Source organism: Geotrypetes seraphini, chromosome 9 (genome assembly GCF_902459505.1).
Source record: "Geotrypetes seraphini chromosome 9, aGeoSer1.1, whole genome shotgun sequence".
Lineage (NCBI taxonomy): Eukaryota > Metazoa > Chordata > Amphibia > Gymnophiona > Dermophiidae > Geotrypetes > Geotrypetes seraphini.
In genome coordinates this window covers 119,735,881-119,748,103 of record NC_047092.1, presented here as the reverse complement: position 1 = coordinate 119,748,103, position 12,223 = coordinate 119,735,881, and the positions used below count along the sequence as shown (strand labels likewise).

The window sequence follows — 12,223 nt, the reverse complement described above, 5'->3', positions numbered from 1 at the left end:
AGATAATGAAGGGAATAGACTTAGTAGATAGAGACAGGTTATTCACCCTCTCCAAAGTAGAGAGAACGAGAGGGCACTCTAAAATTAAAAGGGGATCAATTCCGTAGAAATGTAAGGAAGTTCTTCTTCACCCAGAAAGTGGTGGAAAACTGGAACGCTCTTCCGGAGGCTGTTATAGGGAAAAACACCCTCCAGGGATTCAAGATAAAGTTAGACAAGTTCCTGCTGAACCAGAATGTACGCAAGTAAAGCTAGTCTCAGTTAGAACACTGTTATTTGACCAAAGGGCCGCCACGTGAGCGGACTGTTGAGCACGATGGATCACTGGTCTGACCCAGCATCGGCAGTTCTTATGTTCTTATATGCATACATACCCACATATACATCAATAATCTGCCTCTGCTAGTCTGTAAATGTGCAACTATCTTGCATAGTGGGCATTTGCAACAGAGGTGTACACATAGGATGTCGCATAATAAAGGAAGGGGTAAACCATCCAATGAGCCATCTTGGTGGGAGCACCTGCACCACTCTGCCCCTCCCCCATGCCATGCTCGTACCCTCCCTTTGCCTACACCATAGCCCTTTATAATCTTCACCAGCACAAGCAATTACTCTAGTGGGCTGCTCGCACTGGCCTGGCTCCCTTTGAAATCACTTTTGGGTTGCGGGACCAGGAAGTGCCATCAGAGGGGAAGCCAATGCCAGCACGAGCAACAGGCCAGATAAGCTGCTTGCACTGGCGAAGATTTAAACAGGTATGGGATGGGAAGGGAGGGCGCAAGTGTAGCATGGGGGCAAGGAAGAAGCGGAGGGATGGCGCAGAAGGAGTGAGGGGGTGGAGAGGGCGGCACCACCACCCCAGACGCCTCCTATCCTTGCTATGACACTGCACATAGGCAAAGCATGGACCAGACAAAGGTAAGGCTCCCACTTACCTGGATATCTTACAGAATATTGTAAGTTACATATGTCCTTGCTGCATTTAGTGCTCACAGTTACGTAAGCTCTATGGCTGGTATAAGTGTAGACATATAAATGATGGATGTGCCAATAGTAGGGTTACACTAGCATTCTATAATGAACCTAGGTTCCTACCACCCAACCTCAGAGTGTCTGAATTGTTTTCTTAGTGCAAAGGCCCATAAAATGTCAGCCAGTTGCCAACAGAGGAATATGACAAATGGTTTAAGAAGCATTCAGGGCCTGATGCTCAAAACCTAAAACCAACTTTAGAGGTACCAGTAGTTAGCACCAAAACAGTGTGCATGTTAATGTGCACAGATTGTTCAAAGGGCACAAGTGCGGTGATCAGTGTGTGCACAAAAGATAGGCACAACTTGTATTTAAATGGATGTCAACAGGTCATTAATCATAAACTACTGACACTGGCCTAAAAGACCATGCACTCTGGATTTCCATTTTACTTAGTTGCTTTTCTTATTCCTTATAGACCCAACCGCTCCCTTTGTTCTTCAACTGCTCATCAATTGGCCATCCCTTCTGTTCATATGGTGAGGCTTGTTTCCACTCAACATTATGCTTTTTTTGCAAGAATTCCCTTTTTTGTGGAATGTGCTCCCTGTAACCAATTGCACAGAACTCTCCTATATAAAATGTTGTGCCCTTCTTAATATCTATCTTTTTTCTTTGGCATTCTAATTGAAGGGCTGAGACTATTGCTGCCATGGGAATGCCGGTGTTCTGACAATTATTTTTTATTTTTACCTGTTTCTGTCTTTTTATTATTGTAGTTCTTTTCCTCCTTTGAAGTTTTGTGAACCCCCTTGATGTTCCCATGAGGGGCGGTACATAAGCATTTTAATAAACATAAACACAACCATTCAGTATTCCCTCCCAATGCTAAAAAGATGGTGTAGAAGAAAATACTGATCTTAATGCTGAAAATGTCCTGCAGAGATAGAATTCAAAGTTTCAAGGACAGGATTTCTTCTGTATTATGAGGTGACGCTGTAAAGTTCTCAGCCCAACCAAGACAAGAATGATGTGGAGCATTGAAACCTGCAAGTTATTCCACGCTTTTTCTTGACACTAGTGCTGCTCTTCCTATGAAACTTTGTGCACATGTGCCAGACACGTCCCTCCTCCTCACTTTCAGTTTACTAGCACACATACAATTTGAATGCCATTTGTTTTAAGCACTGGAGGTATAGGTTTCTGCATTGTTTTTGCACTATTGGGTTTGTACTGTTGGTTTTGCACCAGAGCTTAGAGCATCGGGGCTTCAGTCCAGAATGAGCCTAAGTGAACTGATTGAAATGAGTATACAGAGAAATTACTACTGTATAACAATGTCGCTAGGGTTACCAGACGTCTGGGAAAATCTGGACATGTCCTCTTTTTAGAGGACTGCTTGAGTTCCCGGACAGACGTTCCAAAATCCGGCAGTTTGTCCAGGTTTTGGAAAGCCCCGACGAGCTCCAGCCGCATCTGGAGGGCCTCTGAGCATGTGAGGATGACTCATACACATCTGTGCATGCGCAAGGCCCTCCAGATGCAGCTGGAGCTTGTCGGGAAAGAAGATGAGGCTTTGAGGGGGCGAGGCTGGGGTCAGAATTGGTGGGACTTGAGGCGGTACTGTGTGGGGCTGGAGGCGGAACAAGGCAGGGATGGGGCAGAATGGAACAGGGCCATGAGTCCAGGTTTGTGAGGCTCCAAATATGCTAAACTTACCTATATATGACAAAGAAAAAAATAATTCACTTACTTGAACTGACAAAAGATGTCAGCATACTCTGCTGAAATACTGGAGGCCTGAAGAACAGTCACTCGAAAAGTAAAAATGCTTCCAAGTTTCAAGTGATCCAGAGCCATCTCTACAGATCCATCTAGGAGACTTTTGTCTGGACTGTCTAACAGAAGGTCTTCAGGGGTTACTAAAGAAGATATCAAAAAGTGAATGATTCCAAAATATTCATAGAGTTAACATTAGGCATGATACCAGTTACATGGTGGTAATTCTATAATTGTGTACCTATTCTATTAAGGAAAGTAGACATTAACTTTCCCTCAAAGAATATTAGGGAAACCAGGTACAGTCAACTCCGCTTAAGTGTACACCCTTTGGACCGGGTCTCCACTTGCTCTTAAACGGAGTGTGCACTTAATAGGAGTGGTAGGAGGAGGCGGTAGTTAAGCCGGCTCAGTTTAAATATGGCGCATGGGCTGCTGGAGCCTAAAGTATAGGAAAGCTGTGCCCTGCAGCTTGAGTGGAAGCAGAGCACTCACTTTTCCAGCTGTCCCAGCACTTAAGCTGCTGTGTGAAGCCTAGACATTCCCTGTCAGAACATGATTGCATTTAACCGGAGTGAACGTAACATGAAAGAATAGAGGTTGGACCTATGACATCAGTGTGCATAAGCGGATTGTGTGCTTATCCGAATTGCAAATATCCAGAGTTACGTCCATTGACTTTAATGTAAAAAAACCCAGGACAGTGGTGGTAGGCTGTGCGCTTAACCGACGTGCACTTAGGTGGAGTTGACTGTGGTGCAAGCACTTATACCAGACATTCAGCTGACATTAATACCAGAGCTATACATGTAATTCACCTAGACTCTGCCTTTCTGTACTACACCTGTAAACTACACACTATGGAGTCATTTTACAAAGATTTAGCATGAATTACATGCTAAGAAGCCCATTATATACCTATGGGCTTCTTAGTATTTAGCACGCACTAAGGATTTTAGCAAAAGGGCCCTTAACTTTGAGCATATTTTCAGTGTAACTCTTAGGTGGGTTTTTGACATTTATATGTGTATGCATACAAACACACAGTTGCATATGTTGTATTTATTCTAATAATTTATGTAACATGGAGTGGAATTTTTGATGGTGCATCTCCAACACTCCTCCAAAACCTACAGTATCCACCTGTCTCTCAATAACCCTTATGGATGCAGGTGTCATTTATATGGCAATACAGTACATTTTGTGTGTGTGTTGGTGGGCTCATACTTTCCAGCATAAATGTAGTATATGGGAATCAGACAAAGTTGTTCAATCTCTCCTTTTCTTTTCAATATTGCATTAGAACCATTTTTAATAGCTATTCGATCTCCTGATATTAAAGGTTTTTAGTATTAATCATTTTGATATTAAATTGTCTGCATATGCAGATGATGTTTTGGTGTTCATTACTGAACTGAAGTTTCTCTCTCTAAATGTTTTCAGTTGGTTGATGAATTTTCTTTAGTCTCGGGATTCAAAACAAATTCTCAGAAAACAGAAATTGCCCCATATAATCTTGCCCATATAATCTTGCTTGGTCTTCTAAATATATAAAATACTTAGGAAATATTTACAGTGGCGCTTATGAGCGGGAGGAGGAGGAGCACTGCTGCGACTCCTCGGTGTCAGTGAGCGTGAGGCGGACAGGGACGATGCTCAGTATTAGGCGCGCCGAGTGATATGGAGCCGGAGTCGATCATCGATGAACACTGCAGTAATTGAAGGGTTGTCCGAATGATTTAGGGCTCCGAGGGCACACTGAGAGAAAGAGCAGAGATAGAGAGGCACCCTCACAGCTGCAGTCATCACGGGACCTTGGTGGTTTGGAGGGAGAAAGAAAGGAGCATAAAAGGTTGGTGGAAGGAGAGAAAGGGGGCAGGGTGGTATGGAAGGGTGGTGGAGGGAGAGAAAGGGGACAGATGCTGATGGCATTGGTATGCAGGGAAAGGGGAGAGAGACATAAGAGGGAAGAATACTGGAAGGAAATGAATTGGAGGGAAAGAAAGGGGGCAGATGCTGATGGAAGTGGGAGGGGGAGGGAGAGGAGAAAGTGAAATGCCAGACCATGGGGATGTGGGAGAGGGAAGGGAAGGAGAGGAGAGATATGCCAGACCATTGGAGAAGGGAAGGGAGAGATGGAAAGGGAAGGCATACAGATAGTGGATGAAAGGAAGCGAGTGACAAGAAGATGAGGAAAGCAGAAACCAGAGAAGATAAAGGTAGAAAAATAAATTATATTTATTTATTTTTTGCTTTAAGGGACGGCATGCGTCACTGTTTCTGTGGTGTTGTATTGTATACAGAGTCCAGCTTCTTGCTGGTTCAGTTTAACTTTTGTCTACGTATTTCTATTTTATCCCCCCTTTTACAAAACTATTGAGCGTTTTTAGTGCCAGCCGTGGTGGTAATAGCTCTGATGCTCAGAATTCTTTGAGCATCTGAGCTTTTACCACCGTGGCTAAAACCCAGTTTTGTAAAAGGGGGAGGGGTTAGTTTGTGATTACATGTTCCATACTAGGCGAAGGTGTTTTCTGTGTTCTGTGTGTTCAAAAGATATGGTTTTCTGTTAGGACTGACTGCAGGATTGATCTCTACTAGTCTGGTTTGTTTGGTTTTACAATGGGTGTATTGATATTGTACTGCTCACTGCAGTATGTAAGATGCTGCCTTTTCCTAGGTACACTCTTCTGTGACATGTGGATTGTTATTAAAAATCATGTTTTTCATACATATGGGGGTGGTGTCAAAATTCTTACACATGAGGGGGTGTCAAAATATGATAGGCCCAGGTGTCACATATGCTAGGTACGCCACTGGGCTATAGGCATAAGGGTAGATAGGTGAGTACAGTAGGTTTTAAGGAAGATTTGGAGGACTCACCATATAATGTTCTGGGGTTATGGTGAGATATGTACCTGGCATCCTTAACGTGAAGTTCACAGCAGTGTTCCCTAGGGTGTCCCACTGCTCTGCTGGTATGTCTATGCAGCCAGTCCATTAAAAATGATGGCCCATCTTACATGCAAATGGTGTTTTGGACGCTTTTAATTTGGACATTTTTTCAATAATGGCAAAAAAAAAATTAGACATCTAGGAGTCTGTGGTAGAGTTACTATATTTTTCTCCGGGAAACCCAGAATCATGACCTCGAACCCATTCTGCCTCCACCCCCACCCCGTTCTGTCCCAGCCCTGCCTAGTTCTACCTCCAGCCTAACTTAGTTCTGCCTCCAGCCCCACCCAGTTCTGCCTCCAGCCCCACCCCTACAAAGTCTCCTCTCTTCTTCCATACGAGTTCCAGCTGCATCCAGAGGGCCTGGAGCATGCGCGGATGTGTGTGATGTCATCTGTGCAGAGGCCCTCCAGATGCGACCAGAGCTCGTTGAGGTTTTCCAAAACCCGGACAAATGCCGGGTTTTGGAAAGTCCGGCCGGGAGCCTGGCAAGTCCTCTAAAAAGAGGAAATATCCAGGTTTTCTCGGACATCTGGTAACCTTAGTCCATGGTAGGTGCTGGTAAACTAGGACAGGAAAACCCTGGCCTAATGTACTGGCGCCTATTGTTAGGATGTCTCACAAAATACTATTTTAAGCGTCATTAGACACTTGTTAACACCTAACACAACTTAGTGAAAGGGCTCCTAAGAGTATAAAATACTATTCTATACACTCAGGTCACTTATAAAATTCTCCCTTCATGCAATAAGGACTACTCTGCAATTTAGCTGGTACAGTTTTATTTCAATTTCTAAAGTAAATTGTGGGCCCAGTATTCAAAAGGGTTTAACCAGGTGTATGCGCGCATTTAAGTGGGTAATGTTGCTGAATATTGCCTGTGACCACTGCAGCACTGTCCATTTAGTGCCAGGGAGGTCGGAAGCACAGCCAGCACTTCACTGTTTAAGTTAGTACATAAAAATAGGACAGCAAAAAGGCTTTATCCATCAAGCTAACTGAGTATCAGTCTCAATATCAACTGGTGTCTGGTTAATTTACCTGGATATTCAATATATGGCTCACAGCAGTCAGTGGCTTATAAACCACTGACCACCAGTGGGCTAAATATCAAGCCCTTTATAATTGCACTCTGGTAAATATAACTCTGTTTTGGATCTCATGCTTTCTAATGGATAACTAAAATTAAGTTTACTTTCTGGATTTATTAGGTGAAAGTTTTCTTGGGCGCCTTCACAATTTTTTTTTGCGCCAGTAGGGTTTACATAGGGTGAATTAGATAATAATGCACATCATTTCCTTTCAATTTGAAACACACGTTCCTCTTCTACCACTGACACACACTGTTATTGCTCTCTAACCTGCACAGGTGTTGTTGTTGACTTCATCTGCTGATGGTCCAATATCCGTGGTCTGTCCTTGCCCTTCAACAATCCGCAGCTCTTCCTGTGAGGTCCCCGAACGGGACATTCCTGTGGAGCAGGACTCGGATTGGAACTGTATAAAGTGAAGATTAAATATAAAGAAATATAGACCTTTTTAAGAAGATAAATTTTATAAGGAGGCACCTATTATATGCTTGAAAGGAGGTGCCTTAGTAAATAGGCACCTACATAGTACATACTTAGGACCTCTTTTATGAAGCTGTTTAATGTGGGTCAATGAGGTAACTGCTCCAAAGTCCATACGGATTTAAAGGGCTTTGGGATAATTGCTGCATGGCTTTATAAAAGCATACAGCATACACTTTCAATCCACTTATGCAGTGACTTTTTGCATGTTTGATACAAGAAAAAGAGAAAATTTATCATCATATTTTGAATTAGTGAAAAACTTTCTAATTTTACTTTGAATTACCCAATCTTTGAGCGTGATCAAGAAATATTTATGAAATTGCAATGACTGGAAGGTGAACTCTTCACACAGGGAGGTTTTTCAGCCTTCCCTTCAGAGTTTCATATCTCTGAGCGTTTTATAGAGTTCTCTGATCACCCTCTATAGACAGTTTATTTTCAAGGGTCAGTTCTTTTGTTTATAAAGATGGATGTAGGGCAGAAAGTAAAGGAGAGAAAAAGCAAATCGATAAGCAGGCCCTAAAACAGAGTTAAGGGCACAGACAGAAGGAAGTGGAACCTGAGTCAGGGAAAAGATGTGTAGAATAATAAAATCACCAGACAACAAAGGTATGAGAATTGATTTTATTTTCAATTTAATGATTGAAATATGTTGGTTTTGAGAATTTTGTACTGTTCAGGAAGAAATGCATTTGTTTCTATTTCTCTGGTGTTGTACTGCATGCATGCAGAGTCTGGCATTAGGGTTTCATCTGTGTTTATTAGGACTTTTAGCTTGTGGTCTTGCGTTTGCATAGGGTTTATCTGTGTTCTGCATGTGTGATCAAGGCGCCCTAACATGCATAGGGTTTATCTATGTTCTGCATGTGTGATCAAGGCGCCCTAGAATAATTGACAGGCAATCCGACTTGAGTGCTGGTTACAGAATTGCAACTTGGGGAATCCCTGCTGTTCAGCTGATGGGGGAGGGGGGAATTCCCCTGCCATGATCAGCTGCTGTGGTCTAGCAGCAAAGATCGGTAGCTGAAATGTAGGCCAGGGTTTTCAACCGCCTATCTTTAGCTTGCCTAGCGCCACTTCCGGTGTTGGCCATGCCTACTTTGGCATTCCGCGGCAACCTAGTCACGATTCCAGTGGCCATTTCAGCTACCTTTTATTTAGGCATTGGTAGGTGCTTCAACACTGCCATTTCTGACTACATTTTTCAATTACTTAGGCATTGTCAGGGCATCTAATGGTTATAAAATTTTCCCCTAACTGTACAGGAAGGGTCTGTACTAATCTGGTTTCTTTAGTTTTCCAATAGGTTTATTGATGTTCTAGTACACATTGTAGTGTTTGATGCTGTGTTTTTCTAAGTAGGTACTTGTTACGTGACTCATGGATGCTACTTCTATTATGGTGTAGTAGAATTGCTCTTCAGATCCTGAGTGACATTTGTAGTGTTCTGTTACTTCATAATATGCCTTTTACTGTATTTTGGGTTTAGATTTAGATCACACCTTTCTCAGTAATAGCTTAAAGCAAGTTTCATTCGGGTACATTAGGTATTTTCATTATCCTGGTCCTGGATAGCTTACAATTTAAGTTTTGGACCTGATTCAATGGATGGTTGAGTGACTTGTCCAAGATTTGAAGGAGCAACAGTGACATCCCTGGTTCTCGGCCTGCAGCTCTATTAGATACAGCTCATACAGAGAGCACATATAATCTGTACCTAATCTTTGGTAACTCAACCCCTTACTAAAGGCTAGCAGAGCTGAAGCCTGGTGGCCATTTGGCAACATACCAAAAACACTAAGGTTTATGGTTGCTAGTAACCTCAGGATTTTTGGTTAGTACTGCCGAAATATCGCTGTTTACATGGTTAACAGGAAGACGCTGGACTGGCAAGCTAAGGGGTCCTTTTACTAAGGCGCGCTAACTGATTTAGCACACATTAACTGATTTAGCGCACACTAAATGCTAAGGTGTCCATAGAATATAATGGGCGCCTTAGAATTTAGCGCGTGCTAATTATTAGCATGCACTAAATCGGTTAGTGCGCCTTAGTAAAAGGACCCCTAAATGTTAAAATATCCCCAAATATTTCCAGAATACTGCAAATATTATTCTTTTCAAAATGTTGTTTTTCTGTTCATTGTTTTGACTTTTTTTTTTTTTTAATACATAATTCCTTTGAGTGCATAATTCAATCAGTAACAGAAGTACTGTCCCATTTTTTTTAAAGAGTGGTGCTCATACAGGGGGGAGCAGTATTATTTTTAATCTGCACTAAACATCCAGTATCTGAATTTTATTTAGAGTAACTATAAACTACATACAAATAAGTAGGGAAGCATGCAGAGTATGGCATTCTTTCCAATTTCCTTGCGAGTGTTTATATCTATCTATTTAAAATGTTTATTTGCAATGCTCTAGGCTCATAAAATTGCATAAAATCATGTGGAAATTGCAGAAGAATGGGATTTGGGAATGGGTTGAAAATTACAAGGTGATGATACATTTCTAAATTGTCCTGGGATGTGAATTTTTGTGGTTTGATTAACCAATGTTTTTGAGCACTGAAGATACTATTGTATTTTGTGTTTATTGTTTAGCCAAGGGTGTTGTAACTTTTTGTTTATTATATCATTTGGTTATTGTTTCTCATCTTGTTGTTCTTTCTTACGCAAAATATTCCCATACATCTTATATATGGCTTTAACTTTTCTAATACTTAATGTTAAAGGTCTAAATAATTTGATTAAAAGAGGGAAGATTTTGGTTATATATTTAAATTCTATCCAGATATAGCACTAGTACAAGAAACATATTTGTCATTTGTTAGTAACATAGTAAATGACAGCAGATAAAGCCCTGAACGGTCCATCCAGTCCACCCACCAGTCATACCCATCAAAAATTCATGATTAAATTAACTTGTCTCTTCTTTGATATGTCAGGAAAACAGACTGCAAAGTCCAGCAACATCCCCATATTCCAAGTTAGTAGAGTTCCCATTGATGCTCTCCCCAGCCCATCCCACACCAAATCACTACACAGACCGCACAAATCTGTCCAGCACCAGCCCTAGTTCCTTAATTTACATCCTTCTTTAATTTACATTCTTTGTTCTCTAATTATAGATCCTTTATGTTTATCCCATGCTTTTTAGAATTCCATCACCGTTTTCTTCTCCACCACTTCCCTTGGGAGGGCATTCCAGGCTTCTCCCACCCTCTCTGTAAAAAAAAATTTCCTAACATTGCTCTTGAGTCTTCTTCCTTGCGACCTCATATTATGCCCTCTAGTTTTACCATTTTATCTTTTCTAGAAAAGATTTGGTTCTATATTAATTCCTTTCAGGTATTTAAACATCTGTATTATATCTCCCCTGTCCCTCCTCTCCTCCAAAGTATACATATTTAGGTCTTACACTCTCTTCTCATACTACTTTTGGTTCAAGCCCCTTACCATTTTCATCTCCTTCCTCTGGTCTGCTTCAAGTCTTTTTATATTCTTCACCAGATATGGTCTCCAAAACTAAACACAATACTCCAAATGCAGCCTCACCAAAGACCTATACAGGGGCATCAACACCTCCTTTCTTCTGTGGGTTATTCCTCTTTCTATACAGCCTAGCATTCTTCTGGCTACAGCCACCACCTTATCACACTGTTTAGATGTCTTTAGATCCTCAGACACAATCACCTCAAGGTCCCTCTCTCTGTCAGTGCTTATCAGCCTCTCGCCTCTGAGCACATATGGTTCCCTCAGCTTTCTACCCCCAAAATGTATCACTCTGTACTTCTTCACATTGAATTTTAGCTGCCAGACTCTAGACCATTCTTCTAACTTTTGCAAATCCTTTTTCATATTTTCCACTCCCTCCAGGGTGTCCACTCTGTTACAAATCTTGGTATCATTCACAAAAAGGCTAACTTTACCTTCTAACCCTTCAGCAATGTTGCTCACAAACATATTAAACAGAATCGATCCCAGCACTAATCCTTGAGGCACTCCACCAATCACCTTTCCTTCCTCCGAGTGAATTCCATTAACCACCACCCTTTGGCGTCTGTCCGTCAACCAGCTTCTAATCCAGTTCACCACTTTGGGCCCTAACTTCAGCCTATGGAGCTTGTTTAAGAGTCTCCTATGAGGAGGAACCAGAACCAGTGAAGATAACTTGTGAAGATAAGCACCCCAAAGCACATATAAAAAAGCTCAAGATAAAAGAACTGAGAAGGAACCAGAACCAGTGAAGATAACTTGAGAAGTAAAGCACCCCCAATGCAAAGGATAGTGAAATTTTTACAATCTAATGGGCTACAAGATCCGAGGCAACATGGATTTACTAAAGGTAAATCGTGCCAAACGAATCTGATTGAATTCTTTGACTGGTGACCAGAGAATTGGTCAAGGACATGTGCTAGGTGTAATTTACTTAGTTCTTTTATTTTGAGCTTTTTAATACGTGCTTTGGGGTGCTTAACTTCACAAGTTATCTTCACTGGTTCTGGTTCTTCCTCAGTTCTTTTATTATGAGCATCAGAATGCTCCAGTGGAGCAAAGGGATTCTTTAGGAGCAACAATTGTGAAGGTAGATGTTTCTGTGTCACATGCCCAGTCTACCTGAGCCTAATCTATTTTTTCTGGGTTGTATTATTCTTTGGAGTAGTGATGGTAAATTGGTATATTTGTGGGGGTGATTGTAGCTGCTTTAATTGCCTCAAATTCCTGCTTAAGTTTACAGAGCTCCTCTTTGATACTAGGAAGTTGAAGACAGATGGGGCAAGCCTTGAGCCTCCAGATGGTATGCCTGGGAACTAAAACACCACAATGATTGGGAATTGGGATTGGGAATGAATGGCTGGAATTGGGATTGACATTGACTGAGACTTCTTGATTATTGGGCTGTCTATATATGAGTTGCAGACCCTGGGGAAGGTGGGGTGTGGG

The 12,223-nt window shown here is 41.7% G+C and overlaps 1 protein-coding gene across 3 annotated transcripts in view; it reads right to left on the bottom strand.

Moving 5' to 3' along the window:
- Positions 1-12,223, bottom strand: part of KIF1A (kinesin family member 1A) — a 627,076-nt gene that overhangs the window by 210,952 nt on the left and 403,901 nt on the right. For all 3 annotated transcript variants that reach the window (XM_033958697.1, XM_033958695.1, XM_033958696.1), the window contains 2 exons: positions 7,068-7,203; positions 2,729-2,897 (listed from right to left, as the gene is read on the bottom strand). In XM_033958697.1, coding sequence (XP_033814588.1) covers positions 2,729-2,897; positions 7,068-7,203 — 305 coding nt within the window. The remainder of the gene's footprint in view (positions 1-2,728; positions 2,898-7,067; positions 7,204-12,223) is intronic.